Raw genomic sequence first — 18,417 nt, 5'->3', positions numbered from 1 at the left:
GCCCCGCCCCCTAAACATTTTCAAAAATGATATGGGAATGACCAGTAGGGGCGTGGCTGGGCCCCCAAATACTTTTTTCATGTTTCTGTATTGTGCCCCCCTCCCCCTCCGCCCAATATTGCGAGGCCCGCTCCAGCACTGGTATACTAGTGTATTTTTAAAATGGGATCAATTGAACTCGTTACTCTTGGCTAATTGGTATCGATATATTTAGGCAGAACATTTTGGGGTCGTTTTCTTTTTTACGCAAAATACCTTCCAAGATCAATAGGACTGTTTCTTGTTTTCGTATATAGAGAGAAGTTATACACAAGAGCCGAGCGAATTACTTGCAAGTGATAGGTACATACTATGTTCCGTTGTGATTATTATAAGTGCACGACCTAGGAGTATTCCATTCTTTTTATCATTTGGAGTCGCATTATTGATACATTACGTGTTGTGCTTTTTTGTCTAGAGCTCTCCCCGAGTGAGTGAGTTAAAATTGGGTGAATTTTCCGAGAGATATAACTCCTTCTCTAATACAATGATACGCCTGGTAAATTGAAATATTGCTTTTCCAAGTCAATAACTGCGTGCCTGCTAAAATGGAATTTCCGGCGGATGGATCTCGGCGTAATGAGTCCTGGGTTCCCGGGAATGCTCCCGTTAAAACATCAATCATGATCAGCCTGTTGTCACACAGCTTGACGAAGATGTGGATATTGTCACTCCACACACACAGTGACGAAGATATGGGTGTCGTCAAGTCACAGCTTGGGGTTGAAGTGGGTGTTGTCACGTCATACAGGGTGACAAAGATGTGGGTGTTGTCACGTCATACAGGGTGACAAAGATGTGATTGTTGTCACGTCACGTGGCTGGTACGTCAACAGCAATCACGATTAGCTTGCCGTCACACAGGGTGACAAAGATGTGGGTGTTGTCCTTGGCTAATGATACGCTCGTGATTGGGACAAGAAGATTCATGCTTCTCAGCTGCTTGAAACTGAAAAAGAACGACAAACAGTCAGTGAGAATTCCGGCCACGTAAACAGTAAGCAAAATTGGTATACCTGTGTAATGATCGAATTCCAAGCCTTCCAGAATTCCCTCCGGTTACTACAAAATCCCCACAAATCTCAATGTCGATTACGTCATCCTTGAGCCCACGTTCCTGGGCGAGGAGGCGTCCGTTGATTGAGTAGTGGGTGAGAGCGCGCGCATCGCGAGTATTACTGGACACTATAATGCCGCCAAACTCGGATAGCCCCAGTGACGTCACACGACAAGGGGCCGAGCTTGGTTCATTACCCATGGGCCTTAGCGTGCGCAGATACTGTCCTTTACGCGCTGTGTGAACGATGCAGGTCCCGTCCTGTCGAGAAATGACAAAAACAGTGTAAACGGACAAGCATTCATTTCTATAGGCATCCACTTTTTTCAAATCGGTTGTGTATCGTACTCACTCGAGAACCGCTGACCGCCATATCCAGTTCCCAACTGAGCACCACACACGTGACCTCATGGTCATGACCGTATAAGGTCTGCAGCGGGCTCTTGTTGACGTCAGCCGCCCAGCCACCCACGTGACTAACCAGCCACAGGCGGCATGTGGTGTCACGTGACCCGGTCATCAGGTGGTGGCCGTCACGGTCTATCGACAGACACGTGACCGTATCTAGACGTATAGAAAAAGGTTTATGAATCTCTGCCAGTCACTACTTTGTCATCCTAGCGTACCAACTGAAAGAAAACACTTATCTCCCATCGGCTGATTTGGGAAGAGCAATCGCGATATTTTCATGTAAACGAATTATAAAAATTGTTGTTAGATGGCTACTTCAAGATTTTATTGCATAATTTGTCCTCCGATATTGAACAAAACAAAAACAAACATATGTGGCTGACAACGGCTCTTTAAGGAAAGGGGGAAATATGTGAAATTCTTTCGTTCTTATGGTTACTCTCTTTTACTTTCCCTATTCCTTGAGGGGAAAAATACCACTATCTACTCATGGCTATTAAAAACGCTGAAAGTATAAGAATGTCACTCAGCCACTACATTGTTATTGTTTTCGTCTGAAAATATAAAATAGTCACTCGCTTGAACTATGGAAATGAATTCTTTGTGTGACTTGGTATTGTGCGGGAGGACAAAATGGCGGCGTGGTTGGCCTTTTTAAAACACTATTAAGTGGCAACTTTCAATGAGCCCGATCTTATCGTATATTCCACATAAGTCTATGGTTGAGATGACCTACGTTGTAATAGGATATGGTCGTAGACCCCATTCTAATACCACCTAAAAATATCTCAGCTACTACTTTTTTGTTATATTTGCATACACAACTGTCTATTAGAATAATCAACGATTGAAGTCTGATACTTGATTAAGGATATCATATGCTCGCTTGAATTAGCCGATGGCCATGGATGTTTTGTGTTACTCGGTATTATGAATAAGCGTAACATGGCGGCGTGATTGGCCTTCTTTGACTAACCTGAATGTGCCGTTATTCGAGACTGCAGTTTTCCTTTGATAGAAAATACCCGTATAGTATTGTCCCAGTGTCCCGCAGTGATGATCAGCCGCGCGTCCTGGCTCATAGCGAAGTGGCGTGACGTCACGGTTACGTCTGGACTGAACGGCCCAGCGACGGTTCGCCTTAGTCTGGGAAAAGAACCATTCATTACATATATACGTGGTCGCTCTCCCTAAGAAAAAAAAGGGCGTCGCCCAAATTGATTTACTTTACTGATGAGAGTGCTGGGTCGAGCTCGAACGTAAACGGCCGTGATTTGGTTTTGGAGTATGGTAACCAGTCCTGATTTCCCAGAATTCCGCTACGGGTGACCGTCACCATGCAGTCCGGCATGCCATGGTGGATAAGAAGGCGAGCCTGCACTCTCGGGACAGCAGCAAACACCAGGGGATCGCAACTATCTGTCACCTTTTAAAAAAGGAATACCATAGGCTAAGTTCTAGATTGAAAAAGTATAAAAAAGGTAATAACAAAAACATGTTATCAGGAAACCAAAGCTCAAACCAAGACAACAAGTAAGATGTCCTTATACGCCCAATTGCACAGACTAACTTACCACGACGAAGTAAGCCTTCAGTTTATCCACATGTTCGAATACATTGGCCAGCGGTTTTGAAGTGCCAGCGATCTCTAGGGCCTTCTGCTTGTGAGCAGCGGCATCTGCTTGAGTCATGCGCACTGGGTGTGGGGTTGTAAGGAGTTGAGATGGCGTCTGACCGAAGTTGTTGATCATACCCTCGGTGGCGATTCTCTCGGCTTCGTTCGTGATGGCGTCCAGATCTACTGCCCCTGTGGTAAGAATACCCAGTCAATAAAAAGTCAATTGCATTAGCTTTGTTGCAGAAATAAGAGACAAGCCAAGGAGGCACTCCAGTTGAACTTGAATAACCGCGTCTATTTGTCTTTGACACCTAAACAAACCAACTCCGTAGCTCGGGTACCTGGAATCATATTGAAATGACAAGTAGGGGCGTGGGTGTGGCTCCCAAACTTTCTCATTGTTTCTCTATCGTGTCCCCCAATATTTCAAAGCCTGCTACAGCACTTCTACTTCAAGGCCTAACCTTCGTATGTGCAGTAATAGAAGACATTGTGAGCCTCTACCGCTTTCTCTCCGCGCTGCTTGTAGCCAAAGATCAGGTCGATCCAATCGTGCAGATGCGTAGACACATACTCAGACTCCAGCGCTTGGCGGTGCTTGTGCACAAACTCTTCCGGCGTCCGTGCCCAAGGAGGCAAAGTTACGTGATCCACACGTGCACCACCCTGCAAGCGACCCAGGTCGAACCCATTCAAGTTCTCGAGGAATTCTGGGAAGTAGAAGAACTCTGGTACAAGCTCTTTGACGTCAGAGGCCTTGTTGAAGAGCGAGTCCCAGAGCGCGGGTATACTGTGGAATTGTCTGTCGGCACAGTCGAAGCGGCCGCTGTGCAGTGCGACATGCAGTGTGGTAAAGGGTTCGACGCGAAGCAAGTAGAACAACACACTGGCTGAGTTCGAGTAGTGGGTGCCGTAATGGAACTTAGCGATCGTGCCTGTTGGGTCTTCGAAATGCTTGTACCTGGAGAAAAAAGAAACAACGATGAGTATCATGCCCATGCCAATAACTCTATAAATCAAAGCATATAACTTGATTACTCAGATCAAAATATTCTGAATAGTTCAATTCATTCTATTTAAAGGTTCACAATACCTGTCCTCGACTTCTTTAACTCTTGCAGGGTTGAGCACTCCGATTGGCTTAGATAGGTCTCTGTATACTGCCCGGTTACTAAGGTCTAGGTCTTTGGACTCGTAATCCACCAATACCCATGGGAAGACCGGATACTGGCTCAAATCATTGTAAGTGCGACCCGCGATCGTGTTTAGCTGCATCAGGTACTCGAAGTTGGATATTTCCCTCTTGACCCATCGCTCCGTCAGCCCCGATGCCTTCAGGAGCTGAGCGGGCGAGCGTGCACCCATGTAGTACAGGTTGGGCGGACGCAGCGACATGATCTTTTTGTACACCGTGTTGCGGGCCTGGAAACGAAAAAAAGGTGTTTAAAGATCGTGTTCTTATACTCCCAAACAATGCTCCCGCAACTATTTCATTTGGATAAACTAGGCATGTAACAGTTTAGACGCCGTTCTTTTCATGTTCCGTTCCAAATGCAAATACATGCAAATTAACGATGTCGATTCTTTTATCGTCATTTACATACATATGAGACACTCAGAGACTCTCCACTCAATGTGTTTAGTATTAGGTTTCAATTGTGTGTATAGCTAATGCGAATAAAGCGTTGCATTCCATCTATCCCTGGTAGGAAGATATGATTATAAAAGTGTTGGACATCCATTTCCTTACTCCTTGTCAATGAGAGGTTCCACTGGGAGGTGCGGAAGTGAAAGATGAACAAATCGAGTCGGTCACACGCCTAACTATACCAACGAGGTGGCTACATCCATGATCATAAGGCTGTGCTAGGTAACGACCAAAATGCTTTATTTTGAAATAAAAATATACAGTTGAAGCTCTCTTTAGCGACCACCTTGGGAACTGAGAATTGTGGTCGTTAACGGAGCTGGTCTTTTACGAGAGCTTGCTCTCATAAGCGACCACTAGGTGTTGGTCGCTTATGGGAGCTTAATTAAAATGGAATCTAAAAGTTATCGTGATAATAACAACGCTGTAATATTTTCGTTTATTGCTTGATTTTAAAACTAGGTATTTGACTTATCGTGAGAGTGACTTCTTTTATTTAATACCAATTAAATCTACGCAAAGTAGCTCGTTATGCTCGTTTATATCGACGACTTATGCTTTTTGTCATGAAAATAACTTCTGCGTCTACGACGATCGCATGGCGATTTCTAAAGCGTGCAACGAACAAGTGGATGGCTATTGTAACTGGAAAAAGGATAAATCGTGAAGCTGGCAATGGACTAGAGATTCCTTGCATTTACACATTTTCTGGAGACAAAGAAATGTTAATCCCATGGTTGAAATTGAAGTTAGAAAATTGAAATTATGAAATTCTTTAATGGTTTCCTACTGGAAAGGCAGTTTTTGTGAAACATTACAACATTTCTGCTTTATATGTGATTTCAGCATGCAGTGAATATGATGTTTATCAGGTGTTGACTGATGTTGTAAAGCCAAAAATCATTGTGGTCGCTTACAAGAGCTTAAAAATAAAATAAAATCTCAGTTGGTGTTTTAAAATTGTGATCGTTAACGGAGCTGGTCGCACCGGTCGCTTACGAGAGCTTAGAATTACAGAGTTTGTGTGACAATCCAATCGGTGATTCGTGATCGTGGTCTTTATCGGGGCTGGTCGCTTACGAGAGCAGTCGCTCAGAGAGCTTCGACTGTATATCATAACATATGCCTATTTCATGCACGGTATAGCTTCACCTTTTTGCTGCAGTTGATGAAGTAGTTTGTCTGATCTACTAAGAAGAACTCGAGCGCACTTCGCCGCAAATTGTGTCTTCGTAGGTGGACCTCCCTTAACTCGGCCAACGCCCACGTGAACTCATAGACAGTAGTCAAATCCCACGCATCTGAGCTCCTATTGGCTGTGAAGTACACATGCGTAGTAGAGACCTTAAGTTTTCCGGGCATGACGTCCATCAGTGTCACGAGCTCGCAGTCAACTTCAAGAACGACTTTCTCGACTACACTTGCGCGATTTTTGGGCGGGCTTTAGAAAATATGAAAATATTTGTTCAGTTCACAACAAGAGAAAGGGTTGTTTTATGGAAAATGTAAAATAACGAATTATCCGTGTAAATATTTGTAGCAGTTTCCAACGATATGTACAAAGAAACATTTAAATGAGAAATGGACTGTAGTCTTAACAGCACCAGTCATATATTATATATTTCCTACATAAGCCCAAAACATTTAGCGAGTGAGCCTGAAAGACGACAGCTGATTGCATTGTTTATGCAAGTGTCGGTAGAAACGTGGGGTATGCAATACGACAGAGGATATCAGAACCAAAACCGCCAAGCAAGAAAGGATACAGACGAGAGTTGATAATACTTCTTGGGCGAGGAACAACAATAAAAAAATGTTCACAAAGAAGAAGTTGGCTAGACGACAACTGCCACACTGTCAGAGGAAGTCACTAGAGCTACCGCCTTACCTTAGAGGTGAACTAACAGAGCTACCGCCTTACCTTAGAGGTGGACTGACAGAGCTACCACTTACCTCAGAGGTGGACTGACAGAGCTACCGCCTTACCTCAGAGGTGAACTAACAGAGCTACCGCCTTACCTTAGAGGTGGACTGACAGAGCTACCGCCTTACCTCAGAGGTGGACTGACAGAGCTACCACTTACCTCAGAGGTGGACTGACAGAGCTACCACTTACCTCAGAGGTGGACTGACAGAGCTACCACTTACCTCAGAGGTGAACTAACAGAGCTACCGCCTTACCTTAGAGGTGGACTGACAGAGCTACCGCCTTACCTCAGAGGTGGACTGACAGAGCTACCACTTACCTCAGAGGTGGACTGACAGAGCTACCACTTACCTCAGAGGTGGACTGACAGAGCTACCACTTACCTCAGAGGTGGACTGACAGAGCTACCGCCTTACCTCAGAGGTGGACTGACAGAGCTACCGCCTTACCTTAGAGGTGGACTGAAAGAGTTACCGCCTTAACTCAGAGGTGAACTAACAGAGTTACCGCCTTACCTCAGAGGTGAACTAACAGAGCTACCGCCTTACCTTAGAGGTGAACTAACAGAGCTACCGCCTTACCTTAGAGGTGGACTGACAGAGCTACCGCATTACCTTAGAGGTGAACAGAGCTACCGCCTTACCTCAGAGGTAAACTAACAGAGCTACCGCCTTAACTCAGAGGTGGACTAACAGAGCTACCGCTTACCTTAGATGTGGACTGATAGAGCTACCGCCTTACCTTAGAGGTGGACTGACAGGGCTACCGCCTTACCTCAGAGGTGGACTGACAGAGCTTCCGCCTTACCTTAGAGGTGAACTAACAGAGCTACCGCCTTAACTCAGAGGTGGATTGACAGAGCTACCGCCTTACCTTAGAGGTGAACTAACAGAGCTACCGCCTTACCTCATACGTGGACTGACAGAGCTACCGCCTTACCTTAGAGGTGAACTAACAGAGCTACCGCCTTACCTTAGAGGTGGACTGAAAGAGTTACCGCCTTAACTCAGAGGTGAACTAACAGAGCTACCGCCTTACCTTAGAGGTGGACTGAATGAGCTACCGCTTACCTTAGATGTGGACTGATAGAGCTACCGCCTTACCTTAGAGGTGGACTAACAGGGCTACCGCCTTACCTCATAGGTGAACTGATAGAGTTACCGCCTTACCTCATAGGTGAACTTACAGGGCTACCGCCTTACCTCATAGGTGAACTAACAGAGCTACCGCCTTACCTCATAGGTGGACTGATAGAGTTACCGCCTTACCTCATACGTGGACTGATAGAGCTACTGCCTTACCTCATAGGTGGACTGACAGAGTTGTTAGAAGCTGTAAGCTCCTCGTCCTCATCAGCCTCCAGGGATCGCATCACGACAGCCTCACGAGCTACCCTCAGAGGGACTGATTGACTGAGTGTGTCGCCATCTAGATTCTCGTCAGACTTGTTATCACGTGCGTTGCTCGCCTCCATGTGGTAAGAATAATTCAGGTTTTGAGTCATTCTCAGGCGCATGCGTTGAAAAGTCTCCTCCGTGGAAAGCTTCCAGTGAACTTCCTCGGGGGTACTGGAAAGATGAAATCAAGTACATTTTAACAAAATACATATGACCTCATACGTTGTCACAGGTTTTCATTAAGGCTGTCATTAAGCGCAGACGAGAAAGGACAACTCTGATCCGCACTCCTTGTCAAAAACGATTGGAACAAGCTAGAGAACTAACCTTCAATTCGTATAACGACATCACGATTGCACTTTGTAAACGGGCACAGCAGTTAGCCAAAATACAAAAATGGGGGTGCAAAAAAAAGGAACCCTTAATTTCAACCATAAGTAGCAGGAAAATGGTGCTATCCAACAAGTATTAAGTATGCCTCGTGTTTAACACCTCTTCTAATAAAACCACACATACCGATATGCCCAAGGCGCCCTCTCTGATGTTAGCCTCCTTTTGGTAAGTAACCAGTCGATGGCATTACGCGCACTTTGCTGCGACCGTGCTCGTAGCAGACCCTTATCGCGCTCTTGTAATTTAGTGCGCAACTCCTGTGCTGCTTTGGTCACTTGGCGCGCAAACCTCTCTCTACCATCAGCTGACAGTTGGTCACGTTGCTTCAGGCTCGATTGCAGGGCGGTCAGACACTGCATCCAGAAGCGTCCAGAAAGAACGGAGCTGTTCTCACTGCAAACACAACAAGCACGGGATGACCAGTCATTTTCATTTCTCATAACACTTTCCTTTCATTTTTTTATTAGAACTTTCTAGAGAGTTCCAGCGAACGGGAGCAGAAATGGCAAAGTTCAAATTGTAAAGTTGTGTGTGTTATGTTGTGTGCTTATATTTGTTTAATCTTTGCCTAAAGGTTCCATGTGAGATATAAAACAAAATAAGCTTTGGTACTTTTTGGTAGATGATCCGTTCTTGTTTGAGCAAAGTTGCCATAAATCATGAACAAATAGTAATTTTTGCCCAAATTGGGAAATTTCAAGAGTCAAAAATCAAGAGTTCAAGAGTCAATAATTTTCAATATCTCCTTTTTATCAGGTGCTTGGAAGGGTGAGGGCGGTAAAATGCAATAACGTTTTATGATCACTTACAAACCTTTAACATTTGACAAACTTTATCGTATTTTTTAATATTCATAATTATTAAACTTTCATGGTCATGACTCATTTACAATCACAGCAGTCTCCCAAGCTGTATCAGGCCTCAAGATACTTGGGACACGATACAGAAACATTTGGAAAATATAGAGGGGCAGTCACGCCTCTTCTGGTCATTTCCTTAAATTTTTGAAAATATCGAGAGGGCACGTGCCCCCAGTGCCCCCCTCCCCCCCCCCCGTTTGCTACGGCCCTGAGTCTCAAGGGAGTGTACTCACAATTTGGCTTCGAACTGCTTGATTCCAGGGAGAATCTGCTGGCGCATCAGAGCCTTGAACTCATCTGTCTCCGCCAGCTCCAGGAACTCCTCGTCAAACTTTGGATGCATGCGGTCTGGGGCAGAGAACTCGGGGACGTATATAGTCAGCGGTAACTGCTCACGGTACTTCAGAAGCACGATACGGATGACGGGAATGATGAAGGTGAAGTTACGACAGCCCTCTGTAGATAACATACATTGTGAAATGGTAACCCTGGGGACCCTGGTAAGGCTGTGTTAAACAGGATTAGCACGCAAGACTGTGTTGTCGCTTTTATCTTTCGCAGTTATACACTGGTAAGATGAGCTCCTTGCTTGTTTACGATAACAAAACTGTCGCTTTCTTTCTTAAAGATGGTTAAGCGTCAGATCGTAATTCAATGACCCTATGGATGCTAGTTAGATGTGCAATGACTACCAGTGAACTGGTAGGGGCTAAAAGGAAATGGATAACACGCAAATCCGTCACACTCCAGAGGAGTCATGTACAACATCCGAAATAAACCCCAAGGAATTGAAATAATGGACAAAAGGAAAGCAGAAGAAATGATTTGCAATTCTAAGCATAATAGAGGGTTTCCAGCTACTCAATTTCTAAATAACGTCACACAAAAAGCTACAATTCCAAAACAATACCTCTATTTATCACAATGCCCCGGCATCTACTCTGTCGCATCAACGACATAAATGTCAAAGAAAAGACAAGGGATTTACCTTTTTCCTTGGAGGCGAGAAACGCCTTGTACAGACTTCCGAGGACGAAACAGACTTCAAGCTGTGACGTCATCGTACGAGCCTTTAGAAGTGCGCTAAGCTTGGACGAGGCCGTGGCGCAGAGCTCAGTCTGCACGTGCGCAATAGATCCAAGCAAAATGCGTACGCCGATCTGTGCCATCTCTTGCCACTCCACATGCTCTTCGCTATCATCCGCTGACCAGACATTCAGCGCCTCAAGCAGATCTGCGACTTGCTCGACCAACTAGATCAGAAAAAACGTCAAGCAAGCAGCGGGGAAGGGGAGAGGAAAATAATGGAAGATAAAAGGGGGAGAGAGAGTGGAGAGGGAAGAAAAGCAGTAAGAGGAAGAGGAGAAAATGAGGAGAAAGAGGAGGCGCTGGAAGAAGGGGGAGACGAAGAAGAAGAGGATGATGGTGGTGAATCAATGTGTTAGTGGTGATAATGATGTTGGTGGCAGGGTATGATGTAATACAGCAACTTTTAAGCACCTTGACACTCCAGCTGTGCTCTTCGTCGATTTTCTCGCCAGTAAAAGATTCTGGAAATAACACGAAACATATTGCGCAAAAGAATTTATTAGGGCAGTTCCTTCTAAATCTTTATAAAATACTCTCGAGATCATCTTTATCACCTTATAGAGCCCTAATCAGTCACGGTACTTCAGTAGCATGTTTTTATTATTAGCAATAGAAGACGATTTATGTGATAAAATCACGAAATAACCATTGCAACAACTAAGCAGTACCTGACAAGTACCAATCAGTACCTGGCAAATACCAACCAATATCTGGAAGTACCAACCAGTACCTGGCAGTACCAAATAGTACCTGGCAGTTCCTGGAAGTACCAAGCAGCACCTGGCAAGTACCAACTAGTACCTGGAAGTACCAACCAGTACCTGACAAGTACCAATCAGTACCTGGCAGTACCAATCAGTACCTGGAAGTACCAATCAGTACCTGCCAAGTATCAACTAGTACCTGGAAGTACCAACCAGTACCTGGCAGTGCCAACCAGTGCATGGCCAAAAACAACCAGTGCCTGGGGGTACCAACCAATACCTGACAAGTACCAACTAGTACCTGGCAAGTACCCAATCAGTACCTGGCATGTACCAACTAGTGCCTGGCATGTACCAACCAATACCTGGCAGTACCAACCAGTAAACCAGGCAAGTACTGACCAGTAACTGGTAAGTACCAACCAATACCTGGCAGTACCAATTAGTACCTGGAGTGAACAGGAAATCCTCCACAAGTCTCATGATCATCAGCGCGTTTTCAGTCTCGGACGCGCCCGTCTGTCCGGAGCTCCGGATGTCCACTACCTCACCCTGCAGGCACAGCTCCAGGAGGGTACGCTCCAGCGCGCGGGAGGGGATAAGGAAGACATGAGTCGAGGCGATGGTGCTGATGGAGGCCATTGCCTGTCCGCGCTCCTACCAACAACAAACCAACAAGGATTCGACCAAAAGGTACAGCGGTGGCGCATGTCATTGATTCCAAATTTAAATGGGTTTAATGCAGGCAGCTTTTAGGCTGCACTCGTAGATAACATTTAATAAGCACAACAACAATGGCAAAAGAGTTCTAGAAAGAAGTGCTTATTTTTCTGTAGAAGCTGTAAACCACGTTTTGCTGTGGACGTTTCGGAAGTCAAACACACCTTTCTAGACAAAGAGAGAAATAATTCCGGCCTAATTTCCTTAACACGTCACACGAATGTCCTCATATTGGAAATTAATTAATGCAATGTTGGTTCAAAGGGCTATAAAAATAATAACAGCACGGATTGATAAAATCAAATTGTTCAGGATAATTTTAAAACATGATCTCTCACTTGATTACCTTCAGAGTTGTCTTTACTTACGTTCCATGCTCTCGAGCAAGCCCCGTTGCGCGTGTGGACAGAGCATAAATCTCCCTCTACTCACCTTCCAAGCCTTCTCGTCGTGTCCTTGGATGCCACGCCACAAAACACGAAAAACAATTTCCAAGACAGTGTCAATAAGATCGCTTGATAATGAAGAAGCTTCTTGATTGGTGGGCTCTTCATCGCATGACGGTGATGCCGCGCTCTGATTGGCTTGAATTTCGTCACGTGAGCGAAGGACCAGTAGTCTGAGAAGCGAGTCGTACCAGCCGGGCTCGCTTGCTAAGGCTGTATGGCTTTCGCGACTAGTGTCAAGTGACCGAAGTATCTTAACAAAGAGACAAAGTCAGATTTATCTAGATAAAGTTAATGGGAGATGTTTAACTTTCTAGTGAGTCAGAGATTTAAAAAAAAAAAAGACACTTTAGTGCATAGGTATAGTCGTTAAATCCATTCTAACCATGTAAAATATTTTAAAGGGTTATCTAGTAGTGGTAAGGTAAAGTCTTTTAAAAGGAATCGACCATTCTAACGACGCACAATGCTTTAAAAGGCTATGTATATTGGGTCGACGCTTACCATATGACTTATGAGAATAAGGGACTTGTTTCAAGGCTTACCATCTGACTTATGAGAATAAGGGACTTGTATCAACGCTTACCATCTGACTTATGAGAATAAGGGACTTGTATCAACGCTTACCATCTGACTTATGAGAATAAGGGACTTGAATCAACGCTTACCATCTGACTTATGAGAATAAGGGACTTGTCCCCATCTGACTTATGAGAATAAGGGACTTGAATCAACGTTTACCATCTGACTTATGAGAATAAGGGACTTGAATCAACGCTTACCATCTGACTTATGAGAATAAGGGACTTGTCCCCATCTGACTTATGAGAATGAGGGACTTGAATCAACGTTTACCATCTGACTTATGAGAATAAGGGACTTGAATCAACGCTTACCATCTGACTTATGTGAATAAGGGACTTGAATCAACACTCACCATCTGACTTATGAGAATAAGGGACTTGAATCAACGCTTACCATCTGACTTATGAGAATAAGGGACTTGTCCCCATCTGACTTATGAGAATAACGGACGTGTATCAACGTTTACCATCTGACTTATGAGAATAAGGGACTTGAATCAACTCTCACCATCTGACTTATGAGAATAAGAGACTTGTATCAACTCTCACCAACTGGCTTATGAGAATAAGGGACTTTAATCAACGCTTACCATCTGACTTTTGAGAATAAGGGACTTGCATCAACGCTTACCACCTGACTTATGAGAATAAGGGACTTGCATCAACGCTTACCATCTGACTTATGAGAATAAGGGACTTGAATCAACGCTTACCATCTGACTTATGAGAATAAGGGACTTGAATCAACGCTTACCATCTGACTTATGAGGAGCTTGGCGGGTAACTCCATCGACTTGACCATATCGACCACCGTCAGCACGACCTGGTAGTACCCATACACGTGAATGCCTTTAGACTTTAAAACATTAGACACTCCTAATTCCAGCAGTCCTGTGATGATCCGCTCCGAAGCTTCCCCGTGTAGAGCTCTCGTGAGCACATCGATCCCTGAATCCTGCAGGCGCCAAGGACCTTTGTTGGCATCCGGGACCTGGTGTGACGTCACGATGGTTGCCATGACTTTGAAGATCTTGAGACGCACGTGTTCGGCTTTGTGATTCAGCAAAAGGGAGACGAACACACATACATGCCCTGGCTCTGCACCGATAAACAACACAACACGAGGTAAGGGAGACGAACACACATACATGCGCCGGCTCTGCACCGATAAACAACACAACACGAGGTAAGGGAGACGAACACACATACATGCGCCGGCTCTGCACCGATAAACAACACAACACGAGGTAAGGGAGACGAACACACATACATGCGCCGGCTCTGCACCGATAAACAACACAACACGAGGTAAGGGAGACGAACACACATACATGCGCCGGCTCTGCACCGATAAACAACACAACACGAGGTAAGGGAGACGAACACACATACATGCCCTGGCTCTGCACCGATAAACAACACAACACGAGGTAAAGGAGACGAACACACATGCATGCGCCGGCTCTGCACCGATAAACAACACAACACGAGGTAAGGGAGACGAACACACATACATGCGCCGGCTCTGCACCGATAAACAACACAACACGAGGTAAGGGAGACGAACACACATACATGCGCCGGCTCTACGCCGATATAAACAACACAACACGAGGTAAGGGAGACGAACACACATACATGCGCCGGCTCTACGCCGATATAAACAACACAACACGAGGTAAGGGAGACGAACACACATACATGCGCCGGCTCTACGCCGATATAAACAACACGAAACGAGGTAAGGGAGACGAACACACATACATGCGCCGGCTCTACGCCGATATAAACAACACGAAACGAGGTAAGGGAGACGAACACACATACATGCGCCGGCTCTACGCCGATATAAACAACACGAAACGAGGTTAGCGTGACGTAATGACAAGAGGGACACACCGCATAAAAGATCACGTAGCAACAAGACGTGCATATTAGGTAAGGAACGATCAAACACAACATTCAGTTAATGTCACGTACCATCAAACACGACACGCAGTTAATGTCACGTAACATCAAACACGACACGCAGTTAATGTCACGTAACATCAAACGCGAAACGCAGTTAATGTCACGTACCGACAAATAGGACATAGGAATTGAGAATAAATGAAGGCATTTGCATTTTCTTGTTTTTGTGGCACAGCGAGAGATGCATAAGAGAGAATAGCGAAGCAAGGGTTGAAAAGGTTGAATAAGGCTCGACTAACTTTGGAGAGCATTGCATTTACACATTACTAGACTGTAAAAGCTCGAAAGAGTCATTGCACATCAGCCAAGACAGACAGTACATTATCTTCTACACACCGTATGAGATAACGATAACTAAAAATGAATCACATCAAGGATGCTATGCGACTCCGTCCCTTTCAAGCTCCATGTCTAGATCAAGTCCAGGCAACTCGCGTTGCAATTTGTTCTGAAATATGCGAAATTCTTCATATCCGTTATATCGTGGAAGCTTATCACAGCGTACTTCTGAAGGAAGGTGCAGAGATCGAAGCTGATGGTACATACCTGAGAGCCGTTTCACCATCTTTGGTGTTTTTGTAAGCAGAGCGATGATCTGGTCGAGGAGCTCGTTCACGAGCTCAGGGTCTTGCACACTGTGCAGGTAATCCACTAGATATGTCGCCTCCTCTTTACTCGGATTCTGCTGAAGGTAGAACTTCACCAGACCTGGGAATCAACACGAGAACAAACCACGTGCCATGTTACACAGTAGAAATTCACCAGACCTGGGAATCAACACGAGAACAAACTACATGCCATGTTACACAGTAGAACTTCACCAGACCTGGGAATCAACACGAGAACAAACTACATGCCATGTTACACAGTAGAACTTCACCAGACCTGGGGATCGACATGAGAACAAACCACATGCCATGTTACACAGTAGAACTTCACCAGGCCTGGGAACCAACACGAGAACAAACTACATGCCATGTTACACACTAGAACTCCACCAGACCTGGGAATCAACACGAGAACAAACCACGTGCCATGTTACACAGTAGAAATTCACCAGACCTGGGAATCAACACGAGAACAAACCACGTGCCATGTTACACAGTAGAAATTCACCAGACCTGGGAATCAACACGAGAACAAACTACATGCCATGTTACACAGTAGAACTTCACCAGACCTGGGAATCAACACGAGAACAAACTACATGCCATGTTACACAGTAGAACTTCACCAGACCTGGGAATCAACACGAGAACAAACTACATGCCATGTTACACAGTAGAACTTCACCAGACCAGGAATCAACACGAGAACAAACCACATGCCATGTTACACAGTAGAACTTCACCAGACCTGGGAATCAACACGAGAACAAACCACATGCCATGTTACACAGTAGAACTTCACCAGACCTGGGAATCAACACGAGAACAAACTACATGCCATGTTACACAGTAGAACTTCACCAGACCTGGGAATCAACACGAGAACAAACTACATGCCATGTTACATAGTAAAATTTCACCAGACCTGGGGATCGACACGAAAACAAACTACATGCCAGGTTACGCAGTAGAATGTGCGTAAATAGGATTCGCAATGTAACTCCATACAGTACATCAAATTATAAATTAACACAAGGTTGAAAAGGTATGTTGAACGCTTATGTGAAACAGAGTAGTTGCGCTGGGATTCGTGCGTTAGCCCTTCGTCGAAGCAAAATTATCTACTAGCAAGTTACCTACGACAGTCATACTGATATCACACTAGCAAACATTGCTACGTGTCACGCGATAGATCATGTTTCACATAACTCTTACTCTTGTATGTCACGATATCTTCTACCATGTCACGCTATACGTCACCTGCATGTCATGTTGCGTGGCACGCTTTGTACATAGACCTTAATGCAGTTATCAGCGAGTACACAGCAGAAGTAGATTATCAACTGAGTAAACCAAGCAATGATGCCCTCATCATCCGTACTTCCACTTCGACAGCTCCATGTCACGCTATACGTCACCTACATGTCACGCTCCATGTCACGCTGCGTGCACAGATACGACAGCCTATTGGTGCCTGTTGTACATATATCCCTAAACGTGTAAACTTACCAAGCAATGACGCCCTTATCATCCGTACTTCCACTTCCGACAACTCCAGCGCGCCCGCACGCTTCAAATCAGCGGCAGTACATAAGGACTCGCCCGGTCCTACATAATACATGCGAATGATGTCCAGGAAAAACCTTACGCCGTACGACTCACGGAAATAGCGCGGATTGTCCTTGACAATGGTCGACAAATATTGTATGTGGCCTATACGGGCATCGAATGCGCACAACGTCCAGATACGGAAGTTGAACACCAAATGGTGATAAATTTGTCTTAGAAGGGACTCGTTCATGAGACACTCCACCATGGCCTGCAAGGCCTTTAGAACATGGACGTCAATCAAGCGAGGGTCACGTGACTCAAGTAGGTGCGCAAGGTATGGCAGCCGGCGCGCGTAGACTGACTCCGTGACGTCATCATCCTTGAATATACTGATGATGAGGTACATCAACAGCGAGATGTCGCTGCAGTCAGGAAGCTCGCACAGTCGGCAGATCACCGCTTGGAAGTCCGACGCGTCTCCGAATTGACGATTCACTATCGTCCAGTCCTCGTTGAAATCATTTGGTTGTTCGACGACGTCCGACTCCTTCTCGGGTTTGCATTCATCGACATTGTTTCGCTTTTCCTCCAAACAAGATTGTAATTGTTTTTCACTATTTGTAGTGGCTAAATTAGTCTTTGTGTCTAAGACAGCTTCCGAGTGAGAAGTTCCCGATGAAGTATGATTATTCCTAATTCCATTGTCTCGTTGTAAAGTACCTATCACTCTATTTGTAGTTTGTCCGTTGTTATTTGTGATTCCACTCGCGCTATCGGCGCAGTCCGAGACGCACTCATTTTGTGCAGTAGGAGAGCTTCCACTTGATGCTGTCGTTATTGTATCTGGCTCTTGAATTACTATTTGGATGTCACAAGAGGAAGGCGTCTCGCTGGATATCGAACCAGCCAGATTAAACGCTTTACTATTCATCTCGTCACCACTCTGAAAGCGAAGTTCGTCAAATAGTGGAAGAAAAATTTCTACTCCGCCGATCGCTTGAATGACATCCTAAAAAAATAATCAAATTTGTGAGATGTTTCAAACTTGAGCTTGTTTCACCATGAGCCTGTTTCACAAAACCAGCACGATTACCTTCATATTCCACCGGACACATCTATAGCCTGTCAGCCTGAAATTAACGTTTGTACGAAATGATCACAATGTTGATCTATCATACAGAAGGTTGCTGCTTGTGGAAGTAATAACGAGCACATATAAAAAAAAAAGAAAAAAAAGAAAGAAAATTTAGGTTCGCTCCGGTATTTTCCATTATCTTATCCTGCGCAGACACGAAAGGACGCGGGAGACTATCATTACCTATTCTATACAAAAAGTCCCTCTAAAATGACTGTTACCGTAGCAAAAACTCAGACTGCAGAAGAACTTATTTAGC

At 44.9% G+C, this 18,417-nt stretch overlaps 1 protein-coding gene across 1 annotated transcript in view; it reads right to left on the bottom strand.

Moving 5' to 3' along the window:
* Positions 1–192: 192 nt before the first annotated feature.
* LOC5505222 (neurobeachin-like protein 1) overlaps positions 193–18,417 on the bottom strand; it is a 33,374-nt gene continuing 15,149 nt past the window's right edge. The window contains exons 20-39 of the mRNA XM_032373621.2: positions 18,117–18,153; positions 16,982–18,032; positions 15,411–15,572; positions 13,648–13,991; positions 12,296–12,562; positions 11,593–11,800; positions 10,851–10,900; positions 10,339–10,603; positions 9,584–9,806; positions 8,614–8,883; positions 8,002–8,268; positions 5,926–6,214; positions 4,219–4,547; positions 3,590–4,086; positions 3,082–3,314; positions 2,734–2,933; positions 2,484–2,653; positions 1,449–1,660; positions 1,056–1,357; positions 193–988 (exon numbers count right to left, since the gene is read on the bottom strand). Of these exons, the coding sequence (XP_032229512.2) occupies positions 853–988; positions 1,056–1,357; positions 1,449–1,660; positions 2,484–2,653; positions 2,734–2,933; positions 3,082–3,314; positions 3,590–4,086; positions 4,219–4,547; positions 5,926–6,214; positions 8,002–8,268; positions 8,614–8,883; positions 9,584–9,806; positions 10,339–10,603; positions 10,851–10,900; positions 11,593–11,800; positions 12,296–12,562; positions 13,648–13,991; positions 15,411–15,572; positions 16,982–18,032; positions 18,117–18,153 (5,512 nt within the window). The 3' untranslated portion in view covers positions 193–852. The remainder of the gene's footprint in view (positions 989–1,055; positions 1,358–1,448; positions 1,661–2,483; positions 2,654–2,733; positions 2,934–3,081; positions 3,315–3,589; positions 4,087–4,218; positions 4,548–5,925; positions 6,215–8,001; positions 8,269–8,613; positions 8,884–9,583; positions 9,807–10,338; positions 10,604–10,850; positions 10,901–11,592; positions 11,801–12,295; positions 12,563–13,647; positions 13,992–15,410; positions 15,573–16,981; positions 18,033–18,116; positions 18,154–18,417) is intronic.

Source organism: Nematostella vectensis, chromosome 2 (assembly GCF_932526225.1).
Source record: "Nematostella vectensis chromosome 2, jaNemVect1.1, whole genome shotgun sequence".
NCBI lineage: Eukaryota > Metazoa > Cnidaria > Anthozoa > Actiniaria > Edwardsiidae > Nematostella > Nematostella vectensis.
Note: the sequence above shows the minus strand (reverse complement) of the source record. Positions and strands in the feature narration are given on the sequence as shown.